The sequence below is a fragment of the Hyalella azteca genome, unplaced genomic scaffold (genome assembly GCF_000764305.2).
Source record: "Hyalella azteca isolate HAZT.00-mixed unplaced genomic scaffold, Hazt_2.0.2 contig6532, whole genome shotgun sequence".
Classification (NCBI taxonomy): domain Eukaryota; kingdom Metazoa; phylum Arthropoda; class Malacostraca; order Amphipoda; family Hyalellidae; genus Hyalella; species Hyalella azteca.
Window position 1 is genome coordinate 901,867 of NW_025936691.1, and position 13,126 is coordinate 914,992.

The following is a 13,126-nucleotide window of genomic DNA, read 5'->3' on the forward strand; positions in this document are numbered from 1 at the left end:
CAAGCTTTTGCTCCACACACCTATCAATAATTACAATATCAAATATTCAACTATATTTATGTGATTTTCACAGTCGGGCACAGAGCACAGTAACTTACGTCCGTCTCGGTCCGAAGTTTAAACCGGAATCTCCTTGTGTAACTTCTCTCGCGAGGCACCACGCGGGTTTGTTTATATATGACGTCATAGGTCCTGGATCCCGGCCGGGGGAATTTTCCTAAAAGTCAGATGGTAGATCTAGTACAGGAAAGAGTAATGTAGTTACTTCACCGTTGAAGGTTATGTCAAGTTATACGAGCAACATTAAAAATTCAACCACTTTTCGATTTCTCTCATCATGCCATTCAAATAAATCCTCAAATAGGTAACATGAACTCGACGAGTTCAACGATTCACAATAAAGAAAAAATAGGGATGTGAATGAAACGTCTTTTATGTATTAATTAATATAGAATATAATATCATGGAGCCATTATGACACTCATGTAAATCGCAACCAAAAATATTTCAGGAGCCGATGACCGCTTTAATCCAGGGCAAGAAAGCGCCGACCCTCAAGTCGATGCTTGGATTATTCTCAGTGCCACAGCCAATGCCAGCGTTGACAACGCCGACCACCAAGTAGCGCTGTTGTGACTCGTCCCAGTAATGAAGCGGTCCGCCACTGTCCCCCTTGAAAACGATAAAAAAATTACATCAATGTAACCTAAATTCCACATGAATTCTCTTATCAATGATGCAAAATGAATAGGGATACGATATAATTAGAAAAAGTACATTATTGATATAACCACAAACGCATTTCTATTTACTTCACGGCTCTCACGATGGATTATTAAAGATTTTATTTATTTGAACAAGTAACTAGTAATATTCAAGGAGTGATATGCAAATTTTAAATCTAATAACGGAAGACACGAACTTTGCAGGTGCTCCTGTTGGCTTGTCCGCCCTCACAGAAGACTCTGTCATCAACCACGTAGAGCGGAGGTCTCCCATAGTACGCGTCTTGACAAAACTTGTTGTCCAGAACTGGAAGGTCAATGCGGTACGGGTATCTGGCAGGTATCTCCAGACCTGATGCAACAATTGCATTACTGAAATAATTTCAAATAAATTGAGAAAGTAATCAGTTCACGAATATATCAGCTTTAGCATCAGATCAGTCCAGCTTTAAGATTGGATTCAAATATTAAAAATACAGTCCTCAAATCAGTCTTTTTCTGTCACGTCAACTCATATCTTGACTGAGATTTAATAACGTTTTATTAAAAAATTGAAGTTTAATAACGTCCATTGCCGGTTACGACGATTATGCGTAATGCCCGCTCAACCCTGAGCATCTACCCTGACAACTATCATTCTGCCGGGCCTCTACCCTGACAAGCTATCATTATGCCGGGCTTCTACCCTGACAAGCTAACACCCTGCAGGGCTGCACTGAGGAGCAATTTTAACGGACCAACAATATCTGGACAAACTATACGAGACTGAAGCTGTACTAGGACGGGTGAAAACCAAGACAGAACTCTACCTCTACGTAACTATGCTCGGAATCGAACTATAGTGCAATAAAACTATTCCAGGACGGAAGAATACACGGAAGGATCCTTGCTGTGCAGAGCTGCCCTCACACAGCTAAGTTGGCCAGCAAGGAACCCACAACAACACTCACTGCCGTTTTCCTGGATGTTGCCGTAGCCCACGGCGGTGACCGTGTCACCAGGGGCCGGTAAGCTGGGGTTCGACAACGGTAAGCACGCAGGCTGGATGTAATCTGTACATCGTGAAATAATCAGTACGAATAAAAATATTAAATTAGAGCATATAGAAATAACATCTACCAACAAATATCAACATTGTACATTAGCACTATGCATGAACAATGATTAGGAAGGATTTTATGGTTCACAATATTGGCCTCATTGTCTGGTCACCATTGAAAGTGACATCTCTGTCTAGTGTAAGGATCACTCATTGTCTGGGCACCATTGAAAGTGACATCTCTGTCTAGTGTTAGGATCATGACGTCATTGATGGTGGTGTAGTAGTAGAAGAGAGGAGCGTGGCGGCTGACGATGATGTAGTCCTGGTGAACCGATGTGGCATCATCAGCAAAAAGATCGCCCTCAGCCAGCCTGACAATGCCACTGCAAAACGACACCTTATATTCTAAGACGTGCGAGTAATGAACCAAATTTGTTATTAACCTACGTTAAAGTTGATATCAAACATCATACTGCAAGTTTCAGCCGCAATGATTCAAGAAATGGTAACTAGAAAGAAGAAACAAAACGAAGACGTTTTAGGTTGGGTTCCAGGAGCTCTTCATAAAAGATGCCTGTGTTGGCCAGTGAATGGAATTGTAAAAGCCATTCCAGCTGGAGTTGCCGTGAACTTAGAAAACTGCTCCAGTACACCTTTAAGATCAGAAAGGGCTCCATTATCAAGTAATGCCCGATGGTTAAACTATAAGCATTTTTCGATCGAGAAACGTTTACAGATCTAATACATTTTTGATTGAGTTACGTTTACAGATCAAGAAGCATTTACTTTTAAAATAGCAACTTCCGATCCAAAAGCATGTCAGATCAAATACCGTTTTTAATAAAAATACTAAAATACTTAATAACAATAATTTATATATTTACTACTGGGTGAATTACTCCCAGAAAATTGACTTTCAGTGTCAATTGGGCTGAATTACTGTACTGAGTATAGAATAGTCAGTGATGGGCTGAATAACTCCCATCACTAACTAGACTCCATTCCGGCATGGCTAGGTGGTGACTTCAGACTCACGGCAGGCTGGTCTCGAAATTCCTGAAGCAGTGAGCGGCCGTGAGCACGTGGCGCCGAGTGATGAGCGTGCCTGAGCATATGGAGGAGAACACGTCCGGTGATGTGGTGCTCACGCTCCCTATGGAGGCCAGCCAAGGGAACTCCCCCTCCTGAAAAAGAAGACACAGTTTATTTTAAGCTTAAACATTGTAGACCCACGCAAACTTTAGAATGCAGGTTATGTCTGAGTATCAACAACACAAGGATAATAGAAAACATTGCAACGCGCCGTGTCTTGACTTGAGTGATTTATTTGTTGCTATAACTTGATGACAAAACAGCAACATATCCAGCCTCTGATAACACCACATCACCACACGCAGCCTCTGACAACACCACAGCACCACAAGCAGCCTCTGACAATATCACAGCACCACAGCCTCTGATAACACCATAGCACCACACGCAGCCACTGACAACACCACAGCACCACACGCAGCCTCTGATAACACCACAGCACCACACGCAGCCACTGACAACACCATAGCACCACACGCAGCCACTGACAACACCATAGCATCACACGCAGCCACTGACAACACCACAGCACCACACGCAGCCACTGACTACACCATAGCACCACACGCAGCCACTGACAACACCACAGCACCACACGCAGCCTCTGATAACACCACAGCACTACAAGCAGCCTCCGACAACACCACAGCACCACACGCAGCCACTGACAACACCACAGCACCACACGCAGCCTCTGACAACACCACAGCACCACACGCAGCCTCTGATAACACCACAGCACCACACGCAGCCACAACACCACATGCGGTTCACAGCTATGGCGAATCAGTTCAGAAATTTTTCAATTTTTTAACAACGATCAACCACAACATTGACTATGTTTCCAAGCGTAATTTTTTTAAAGTAATAATGAAACGTGAGCCGTCCAAACTGTAATGAAAAAATTTGTGTGTAATGATAATATATATATATACAATTAATTCAACAGAATTTTACGACCACATAAATTAGATAAATTTCAGGTTAATACCAGCGGAATTGAATCAAGGTGATGATGTTGATTTAATAAACTAAGTTTAAACTGATGTGTGACTTGCTTATGCATCATCCTAATATAAGAGTCTAAAAACTGTGATATATCATGTCTTAGCATAAAATAATAGCATCTGAACAATGGGAAAAATCATCCCTGAAATTTGAAAATCATTTTATGATTCAATCCCGAAACCAGTTTCTAATTTTATCACTAAAATAATTTTGATGAGACTCGTTAAGCACACTTGTATCATGTAATTGCCATAAAACTTACGTTTCGAAGTTTCTAGGAAACTTAATTTTTGCTTTTTCTACGCAAATTAAAAATTCAAAATTGAAAAAAAAACAGTTGAATTTCTATTCGAACCCACAATCCACTATTTTGTAACACTGCAAAATCCCTTCAATGAAAAAATCAGCACCAATTAATATTCCCACACGATCGATAGATATTGTGGACACGCGTTCAATCAACCCCAATATATTCTCAGTGCTAGACTTCAATCACGCACACACAAACAGACTATTATCTATGTATATTAGACTATAGTTCAAGCAATTATTGATGACGAAGATGTGTTAGGTATTCCATTGTATCTAGTCTCGTTCATAGGGGTGCTCCTGTTTTTTTTTTAGTTTGTACCCCAAACCCCCAATAGTGAAGGCACGTCTGACCGTCTATAGTGTTGCATAAGTGTAGAATCAATGATCATATCATATAATTTTGTTCTGCAAATTAATACGTTTCTGCATGTGCAGACTACGCACCACGAAGAGGTATAAGTATAAGGTTGTGGACTTTCTTGTCATTCTCTAACCATTCACGGGTGTTCGGGATGGACTTTTTGATACACGAAGATACGTTTGTTGATTGAATGCAATCCCAGCTTTTTATTTAAAACGTAGTATTCTGGTCCAATACAGCACAAGCGATCTATCATAGAGGCACGCCCATCTTATTAATATTAAAATTTAATCGATGACTTGTCAATTAAAGAAAAGCTTTTATTAATCGAGCCACTCGTGGTTCACCGGCAGATGCTGTCGAGAAGGTAGCTCCTGATGTGGGTGTACTCGAACTGAGCCATCAGCGTCAAGGTGGAGGGACAGTCGTTCGCGGCGATGCATACGCCTGGAACCATATAGCGTACGATCATTTTAGGGCTAGAGTACGATCATTAATTTTTTCACAGTCAGGCTTAGAGTCATTAGAGGCTCATTTTATAAGATTCAAACTGTCATACTAAGTCTATTATATTGACGATACCATTTTTTTCGCATCCCGGTTGTCTTATAACAACAATATCAACTATCTTACTCCCACTTCATAAACTTCAACACATAAGGGCTTAACTAACAATTTTCCAGATGTAATTATATCGTTACAACGCCTTAAATAAATGCTCTTAAAGATTAACTATCACCGAGAAATATTACGTTATGGGTAGTTCTCACCGTCACCCCCCAAGAAGCTGTAGGGCAGGAAACACTTTCCTCCTACGGGAAGCTGGAATGTCGGAACGCGAGAGTTTGGCACACGAAAGTTTTCTGGATCAATCAAACTCGAGTCCAGAACGTCGATGTCATTTAATTCAGTGTTAGATAATTTTAATAGCGGCAAATCATTTTGTTTTGCGTCCGTGTTACTTCCAATAAGTGATTGAAAAAACGATGAAGCGAAGACAGGCTTGTTGAGATGGTCTTCCACTTGGGTGATCGGCCAATTTCCGGGCGGCGCTAAGTTTGCCGGCCAATTTTGCGAGGGCTCGAACGTAATTGGCTCTGAATTAACACTTCGTGGTGAAGGGGAGCTTGATTGTGAGGGTCGTACGTGGGGGATAAGTTGTTTCGGCAAGCCACTTGGTTGTGAGGAAGAGAGGGGATCGCTATGCGGGAGATGGGAAGGTGGCAGGCCATCAGTCGCGGTGCTCGAGCCTAAACTTCCCTCATCTCGAGATCTGGTGTCAAGATTCTGTCCCAGATTAAAAAATTTACTTAACATTGGTCCCTTCACATTGGTGAATTGGATTTTTGTTGTCACAGAAGGCAACTTTCTAGGTAAGAAAATGTTGCTGCGGCGTGGTTCGTGTATGGCCGTTGATGCTAACTGCAGTGACGACGAGCCTGTTCATGGAGTATATATGGCGCGATTAGTTTCGCGGTAAACAGACGTCATTAGTACAAATGATATACAATGAATAACAACTGTTGAATGCTGATAAAATTTGTAGTTTTAGAGTCGTCTAGTCTCATGATGTTCCATCGTGAGATGAAAATAAATATTTACGAACATATTTCTGGACGTATGATACAGTAATGAATCAGTTAGATAAAATGCAAAACAATTGGAGTAATATAGTAATTGGCGTTATAACTGGTTAATGAAACACATTACCTTCATTACTGAGTCCTCGTGCAGGTAGTAACAGACTCAGCGTTAAGATGGTTAGCAGCGTCACCTGCCAGCTCTGCATGTCGCTACAACTTGCTAGCTAGTGTGCACTTAGACTGCACTACAGCAACGAACTCGGACGCGTTTTGAAGCAATTTATTTTCATCTTTTGATCATCTGCGAATCCTCAAGTCGATTACTTTAAATGTCATCAATATAAAGGTTTCAGAATTTAAAAAATGTCGCAGATTAATAAATTTAACAGAAGAAATACTGGTTTAATTACTGCCATGTCTTGCTGGGAGAGATTTGAGCTACAGCCTATTATGTTGGAAGCACGACGCTGACTGAAAGTACGCGTCCGGCATTGCGGATGTAATTTGCGCCTTCCGTGATTTCACGTCACTTCATCTCGAGTTGATTGCATGGAATCACGAATCAGCAAGCATACATAATGGCACTTGGTTAGCGTGACTGGCGCTTCTGCAGTGAAGATAAATCTGCTCTTTTGCGCGAACTAAATCGTGTATCATATATTATATTATATTAAATTAAATTATATTATATTATATTATATTATATTATATTATATTATATTATATTATATTACATGTTATATATATTATACTATTCAGCATCGTTGACGCTCCAAGTATACATAAGTTCAAGAACAGACTAAATGAAGCTTTGCAGGAGCATAGATTTCGACTTGAAAAGCCTTCCACCTCACAAATTGGTGGATGTTCAGCAGCTACTCGGCTTCAACGTCAGTTTTGCATAGATGTGGTCAAAATAATAAATCGCTTCTCGCAATACAGATTTTCAAAAATACCCCAGATATATTGGCGGGCAAGATATTGATCGCTAGACAATATCAATGGTATTTTCAGCATAGATATGACACTTGAATTTACGATAGGAGTACACTTACGACTAGCTTTAAAGTTAAGTTACGAGCAGCATATATTGTCACCAGCGAAACACGCACGACTATCTTGACACTTAAAATCGTCGCAAAATTAGGATCGTCACAATTTTTACTATCACCGCAATATATATGATGCGCGCTACGTTTACTTTAAAAAATAGAAATTGTGATCTGAGCAAAACCTTTAATATTCGCAACACATACGACTATCGCAATAAGTAAAATCACATTACAATCATCGTATTACTTACGATAGTTGCAAAAACATCTGCCACTTCGCGTTCATTGCACAGATTGCATACACGACGCACGACAAGGAAGGGGAGGACGCATACTAGTGACGGAACACCTCCCAAGCAAGCGTGGGAATCTGCCACGTTCCCACCGACAACGATTGCACCGCCGACTGTTGGCAGTGGATGGCTTCAGCAATGATTGGAATAATATTAATAATTTACATATTGAGTCGATGGTTCCTGCAGGTAGGGCAACTGAGAGTGGCCTAAGAGTTGAGAATTATTGCGACTTTCTTAGGGTTTAGTAAAACAAGGCGAGCCAAAGAGTTAAGTAAAGCAGCGGGCACCTATGATACAAGTAACATGGACGACACCATCGAGTTTATTAACAAAGTGGACGCATAAGATTCGAGTGACACTGCGGTGCCTACGAGTTACAGTGTAAGATAAATAGCGATCTCACATGAGCTGAGTTATCATGGGCGCACTAGTGGACAATAACTGAGCGTGCGGGTAATAGTCGAGTAGCAGAGATGTTTATTGCAAACTCATCAATAAAAAGTCGAGGAACTTACATGCATTTACACCCAGCACGGTAATAATTTATGATCATTATAGTAACATAATAGGCCTACATCTACTAGTTCAACCATGGGCCTACATCTTCTGCCACAGGTTGGACGAGCAAGGGCTCGAAAATATACCCTATTTCTCAGCCATCAAGCGTATTCAAGTCTATAAGATGTCCAACTAAACTTGATGGATGGAGCAAACCATTTCCTGATACTCGGTAGTAGAGTAATGAAATTACAAAAATATATATTCGATAAGTATTTCCAGATTAAGCACAATATTGAGACTCCAATCTTAAGATGCGAGTGCTTTTGCTTCGTCAGCGAGGCGGTCAGCACAGCCACTCGCTGCGGCTTCCGCTGACATGTGACAATTGACATAACAACTGACATCGACAAAATTTAAACGAAACGAAGACATGCATACTCGTCTATAAAGGCATTCCCTATTTAATTGATCTACACCCTTTGACTTTATTCGACTTTTGATTTTTCTGATCGAGTGACTCAAGTGAGTAATAATCTCTCTCGGGAATACTCTGTAATCTTGAACGGGAATACTCGGGAATCTTGAACGAAGTCCCAATTATTTCTATGAGTGTGACATCGTAAGGCTATAAATGCCGTTCACTGATCCCTTGTTAGATGATCACTGGGATGTGCGGTATAGTATTAATCCTTTAATTTACGATACGCGCGACACTTACGATCACCGTAACTAATGTGACTATGATATACGACCACCGCAATTATAAGAAATTCGAATATACGACCACCGTAACTGAACATGAAACGGTTACGATCATATAGACACTATTTATCAGGAATGTCTGCGAATGCGTTCCCGTGGCACAGATTGAGTGACACGACGTGTAGCGAGAGTGACACGACGTGTGACGAGAGTGACACGACGTGTGACGAGAGTGACACGACGTGTAGCGAGAGTGACACGACGTGTGACGAGAGTGACACGACGTGTAACGAGAGTGACACGACGTGTAACGAGAGTGACACGACGTGTAACGAGAGTGACACGACGTGTGACGAGAGTGACACCTGTCTCTTATACACATCTAGATGTGTATAAGAGACAGATATAGATCTATTAACATTTCTAAGCAAATATATAAAGCTACTAACATTCCTATGCAAATATATAAATCTATTAACATTTCCACGCAAATATATAAATCTATTAACATTTCCACGCAAATATATAAATCTATCAACATTTGGTTGCAAATACATAAATTTATTACATTCCTATGCATATATAAATATCTATTAACATTTCCATGCATATATATAAATCTATTATCATTTCCATGCAACTATCCGCCCCCACCGCGAAGATCTGGAGGCCCTGGGCGGTGAGCACCAGCAGGCGCTTGACGCCGTCGCCCATGACGTCCTCGTGGGCGACGCTCAGCACCGGCGCCCCCACCATCAGCCGCGTCACCAACACCCAGCCTCTGCCGTCACCACCTTCGTCGTCCACTTCGTCACCATCGTCATCACCGCCACCACACACCGTGTAGATGAGCACCGTCTGCGCAGTCAGATAAATGAGTGAGAGTTTGTCAAAATACCGCTCTACTTTTTGCCAGTTTGGTCCGGCAAAAAAGCTCATTAATTTACCGTCCGCTCTCTGTTCCTGGTGTGAGGAAGGAATGCATCCTTAGTTGGACAATGACGCACTTATTTTTCTATTAAAAGAGCGGAGACTTCACCGGAAATGACGGGAATCATAAAAAATTGAATTTTTTTTACCTCCAATATGATGGTAACATCGCCACATAAAATTTGACTTTAAATTCTTGCGAACTGAATTCAAATGTGGCATATACAAAAAAATATAATTTTAAAAGAATTTCGTCAAAAAAAGCATTAGCGTCAAAAGCAACAAACTCATAATAAGTAAGAATATCGTCACAAGTAACAACATCATAATAAGTAACAATATCGTCACAAGTAACAATATTGTCAGAAATAGCAATATGGTAAATATAACAATACCTGCAAAGAACAACATCACCAACAATAACATACTCGTAACAAATCTCAACACGGGTAATATAAACTTCAGCTAAAATTCTTTTAAAATTCGACTCTCAGCGGTAGGTAAAATACTCCGCTAAAATTGTTAATTAATTTCTCCGATGTTGTTTGATCAACAACAATAACATAATCATAACAAATCTCAACACGGGTAACACAAGACCTGGTCGTAGGTGCTCACAACAATAACATACTCATAACAAATCTCAACACGGTTAACATAAGACCTGGTCGTAGGTGCTCACAACAATAACATACTCATAACAAATCTCAACACGGCTAGCACAAGACCTGGTCGTAGGTGCCCAGCAGGAGGTAGCGGCGGCGGTCGCCCGTGAGGCGGGCGCTGCAGCAGCAGGTCACGACGTCGTGGTCTCCTGACGCACGCAGGGCGTGGCTCTCCTGCAGCACACCACCCGCCACGCCCCTGACACATGTGACACACTTGTACTACTTGTGCGTATATATCTATATTCTTTTTACTAAAAATTTAAAAGCAAAGACTAGTCCACAAAAATTCATATCTTTATAGAAAACGTATCCTTTGTACGTTTTCTATAAAGATATGAATTTTTGTGGACTAGTCTTTGCTTTTAAATTTTTAGTCAACTTGCGATTTAAGCAAATAAGTGACATTAATATTCTTTTTCTAAGTCAAAATTATGAGAAAGACATAAAACCTCAGCAAGACCTAACATTATATCTAAAAGCAGGACACGTGAAGACAATATAACAATATTCAATATATGAATACTTCAATATAGGTATCAATATTCAATTTATCAATAATTCAATATATGAATATTTCAATATATCAATATTATTTTTCCGTTGTTTGAAGCGAATGTTTTGTACTCATGGTTGAGGCAATATTCATAAGAGAGGCAGATGAAATCATTCATCCTTGATATAGTAAGGGATTTATGAAGGATATTATGAAGGACATTATGACGGAAAATTATGACAGAAATTTATTACGGACAATATGAGGGATATTATGAAGGAAAATTATGTAAATTGTAATATTGACATTATGAAGGATATTATGACGGACATTATTAGGGATATTATTAGAAACTTACAACAGAAAATTATGAGGGACATTATGAGGAAAATTATGACGGAAAATTGTGAGGGACATTATGAGGGATATTATGACGGAAAATTATGAGGGACATTATGAGGGATATTATGACGGAAAAATTATGAGAGACATTATGAGGGAAATTATGACGGAAAATTATCAGGGACATTATGAGGGATGTTATGAAGGACATTATTAATGATATTACGAGGAATGTACGACAGAAAATTATGAGGGACATTATGAGGGATATTATCACAGAAAATTATGAGGGATGTTATGAAGGACATCATAGTGGAGATTATAAGGTCTCACTGCAGGACGTAGCTGTGCCTGAGGGCGCTGGTGGCGAGCAGCTGCAGGCTCTCGGGGGGCACCTCCTGAGCGTCTAGTCCTGACACATATACACAAAGTGAGTCAAAAAAGAACTACACAAGAAATTTATTTCAAATCGTAGCAAAATTTTCCGCCTTTCATGTTGATTTGTTTTATTTGTCGATTTATGTTCTGATATCTGTGATTTGAATTTTCGTTTCAATAATTTATTGAATTTACATTCCACGATTTTGAACTGACGAGAGAGCTTGACTTCAAAACTTGTACGTATTTCGATAAAAAAGATCGAATTTTAGTGCCATTTTGTTTGTTTGTAAATTCCATAACCGCTACTTTGAGTACCTACACAACCTCAGCTAAATGATCACAACAAGCGGTGACTCAAAGCTATAGCCACGTCCGTAACAGAGGTCCTATATAACATCCTAGAACGCTATATAGAAAGTCTATTATACGCGATGATACTATTTTTATCCTTTTTACATACAGCATTGATTTATTTCTAATATGTCCTATTATATGTGTGTACAGAAGTGAAGCGATGAGCGACTTAGTTTGTTCACAAGAATTTCCATAACCCTGATCCGTGAGAAAAATGCTAATTATGATGATCGAAAAGCAGTTTTGCTAAGCAACATACAAAATTAAAAAGGTTCCGAAATAAGCAGCAATATGTAATGGTAATTGGAGGCAAGGGCTCCTCATTAGAAGTAATGGGTAAATAATGGTAACTAGTGACACTGAACTCGTAATTGACAGTAATAATGTGCCTAATGGTAGTTAAATATTAGTTAAATAGGTAACTAATGGTAGCTGGAGTTACGCAACCCGTATTAAAATATGTAACTAATGGTAAGTGGCGGCACGCTATTCGTATTAAAATAGGTAACTAATGGTGAGTGGCGGTACGCAACTCGTAGTAAAATAGATAACTAATGGTAAGTGAAGTCACGCAACTCGTATTGGAATAGGTAACTAATGGTAGGTAATTGGCGGCACGCAACTCGTATTAAAATAGGTAACTAACAGTAACTGGCGACACTTACTCTGGACAGGAGGCAAGAACGGTGGATAAGGCTCGGGCTCGTCTCTCATGCTGAAGAGCAGCACGCTCGACATCGTGTGTTCAAACTTAAACTTCATCTCGGTACAAACTGACGCCTTCAGCACCCGCGTCGTCTCCAGCAACTCTGGGTCTGGTCCCTCCAGCTCTGCAGATTCCATGGATCCTTGCTCTGCGGAGGATCTTTTAGCCTCCATGGAAGACATTAAAGCGCGACGAGACCTGGCAGTTGAAGAGACATGGCGCCTTCGGGACGAAGAACTTTTCGGAGTACTGCTCAGAGAAGGCGGTTTGTGTTCGGCTTTCTGAGGCAGAGTGCCTTCCATCAATGAGGCTNGTGCTCGTCTTCATAGCCGATGAAAATACCCCAACTCCGTTGTCGTACTGCCGTCGAGGTGACTGTGACCGTACCACTTCTTCTTGATGGAAATCGTGACCGTATCGTACCTGTCTCTTATACACATCTAGATGTGTATAAGAGACAGATCCTAAACTGTAAGCCGAACTATAATCTAAAAGTATATTATATAATCGTTTACGCTGTCCCTCTATATCCTCGGATCCAGCTACAACCGAACCACCCTCAGGTCATACTTAATTAC

At 40.3% G+C, this 13,126-nt stretch overlaps 2 protein-coding genes across 2 annotated transcripts; both read right to left on the reverse strand.

Moving 5' to 3' along the window:
* Positions 1–474: 474 nt before the first annotated feature.
* LOC108666865 (CLIP domain-containing serine protease B15-like) lies at positions 475–6,590 on the reverse strand. Its single transcript, XM_018153804.2, has 10 exons — positions 6,251–6,590; positions 5,311–5,979; positions 4,888–4,987; positions 3,737–3,750; positions 3,216–3,373; positions 2,803–2,951; positions 1,990–2,150; positions 1,676–1,777; positions 923–1,077; positions 475–672 (listed from the first exon to the last, which is right to left on the reverse strand). Exons 1-10 carry the CDS (start codon positions 6,327–6,329, stop codon positions 508–510), a joined length of 1,752 nt encoding a protein of 583 aa, XP_018009293.1. The 5' UTR covers positions 6,330–6,590; the 3' UTR covers positions 475–507.
* Positions 6,591–8,278: 1,688 nt separating this feature from the next.
* Positions 8,279–12,854, reverse strand: LOC108666866. Its single transcript, XM_047880893.1, has 5 exons — positions 12,508–12,854; positions 11,441–11,519; positions 10,333–10,468; positions 9,316–9,532; positions 8,279–8,343 (listed from the first exon to the last, which is right to left on the reverse strand). Exons 1-5 carry the CDS (start codon positions 12,848–12,850, stop codon positions 8,279–8,281), a joined length of 840 nt encoding a protein of 279 aa, XP_047736849.1. The 5' UTR covers positions 12,851–12,854.
* Between the last annotated feature and the right edge of the window lie 272 nt (positions 12,855–13,126).

Coding starts and splice junctions, on each gene's coding strand:
- LOC108666865 (XM_018153804.2), bottom strand. CDS start 6,329: ATGCAGAGCTGGCAGGTGACGCTGCTAACCATCTTAACGCTGAGTCTG. Junction 5,980..6,250: donor ACGAGGACTCAGTAATGAAG/GTAATGTGTTTC, acceptor CTCCATGAACAG/GCTCGTCGTCACTGCAGTTA. Junction 1,078..1,675: donor CAACATCCAGGAAAACGGCA/GTGAGTGTTGTT, acceptor TTGTTGCATCAG/GTCTGGAGATACCTGCCAGA.
- LOC108666866 (XM_047880893.1), bottom strand. CDS start 12,850: ATGGAAGGCACTCTGCCTCAGAAAGCCGAACACAAACCGCCTTCTCTG. Junction 10,469..11,440: donor AGGCACAGCTACGTCCTGCA/GTGAGACCTTAT, acceptor CACATGTGTCAG/GGGCGTGGCGGGTGGTGTGC. Junction 8,344..9,315: donor CTTCGCGGTGGGGGCGGATA/GTTGCATGGAAA, acceptor GTCACATGTCAG/CGGAAGCCGCAGCGAGTGGC.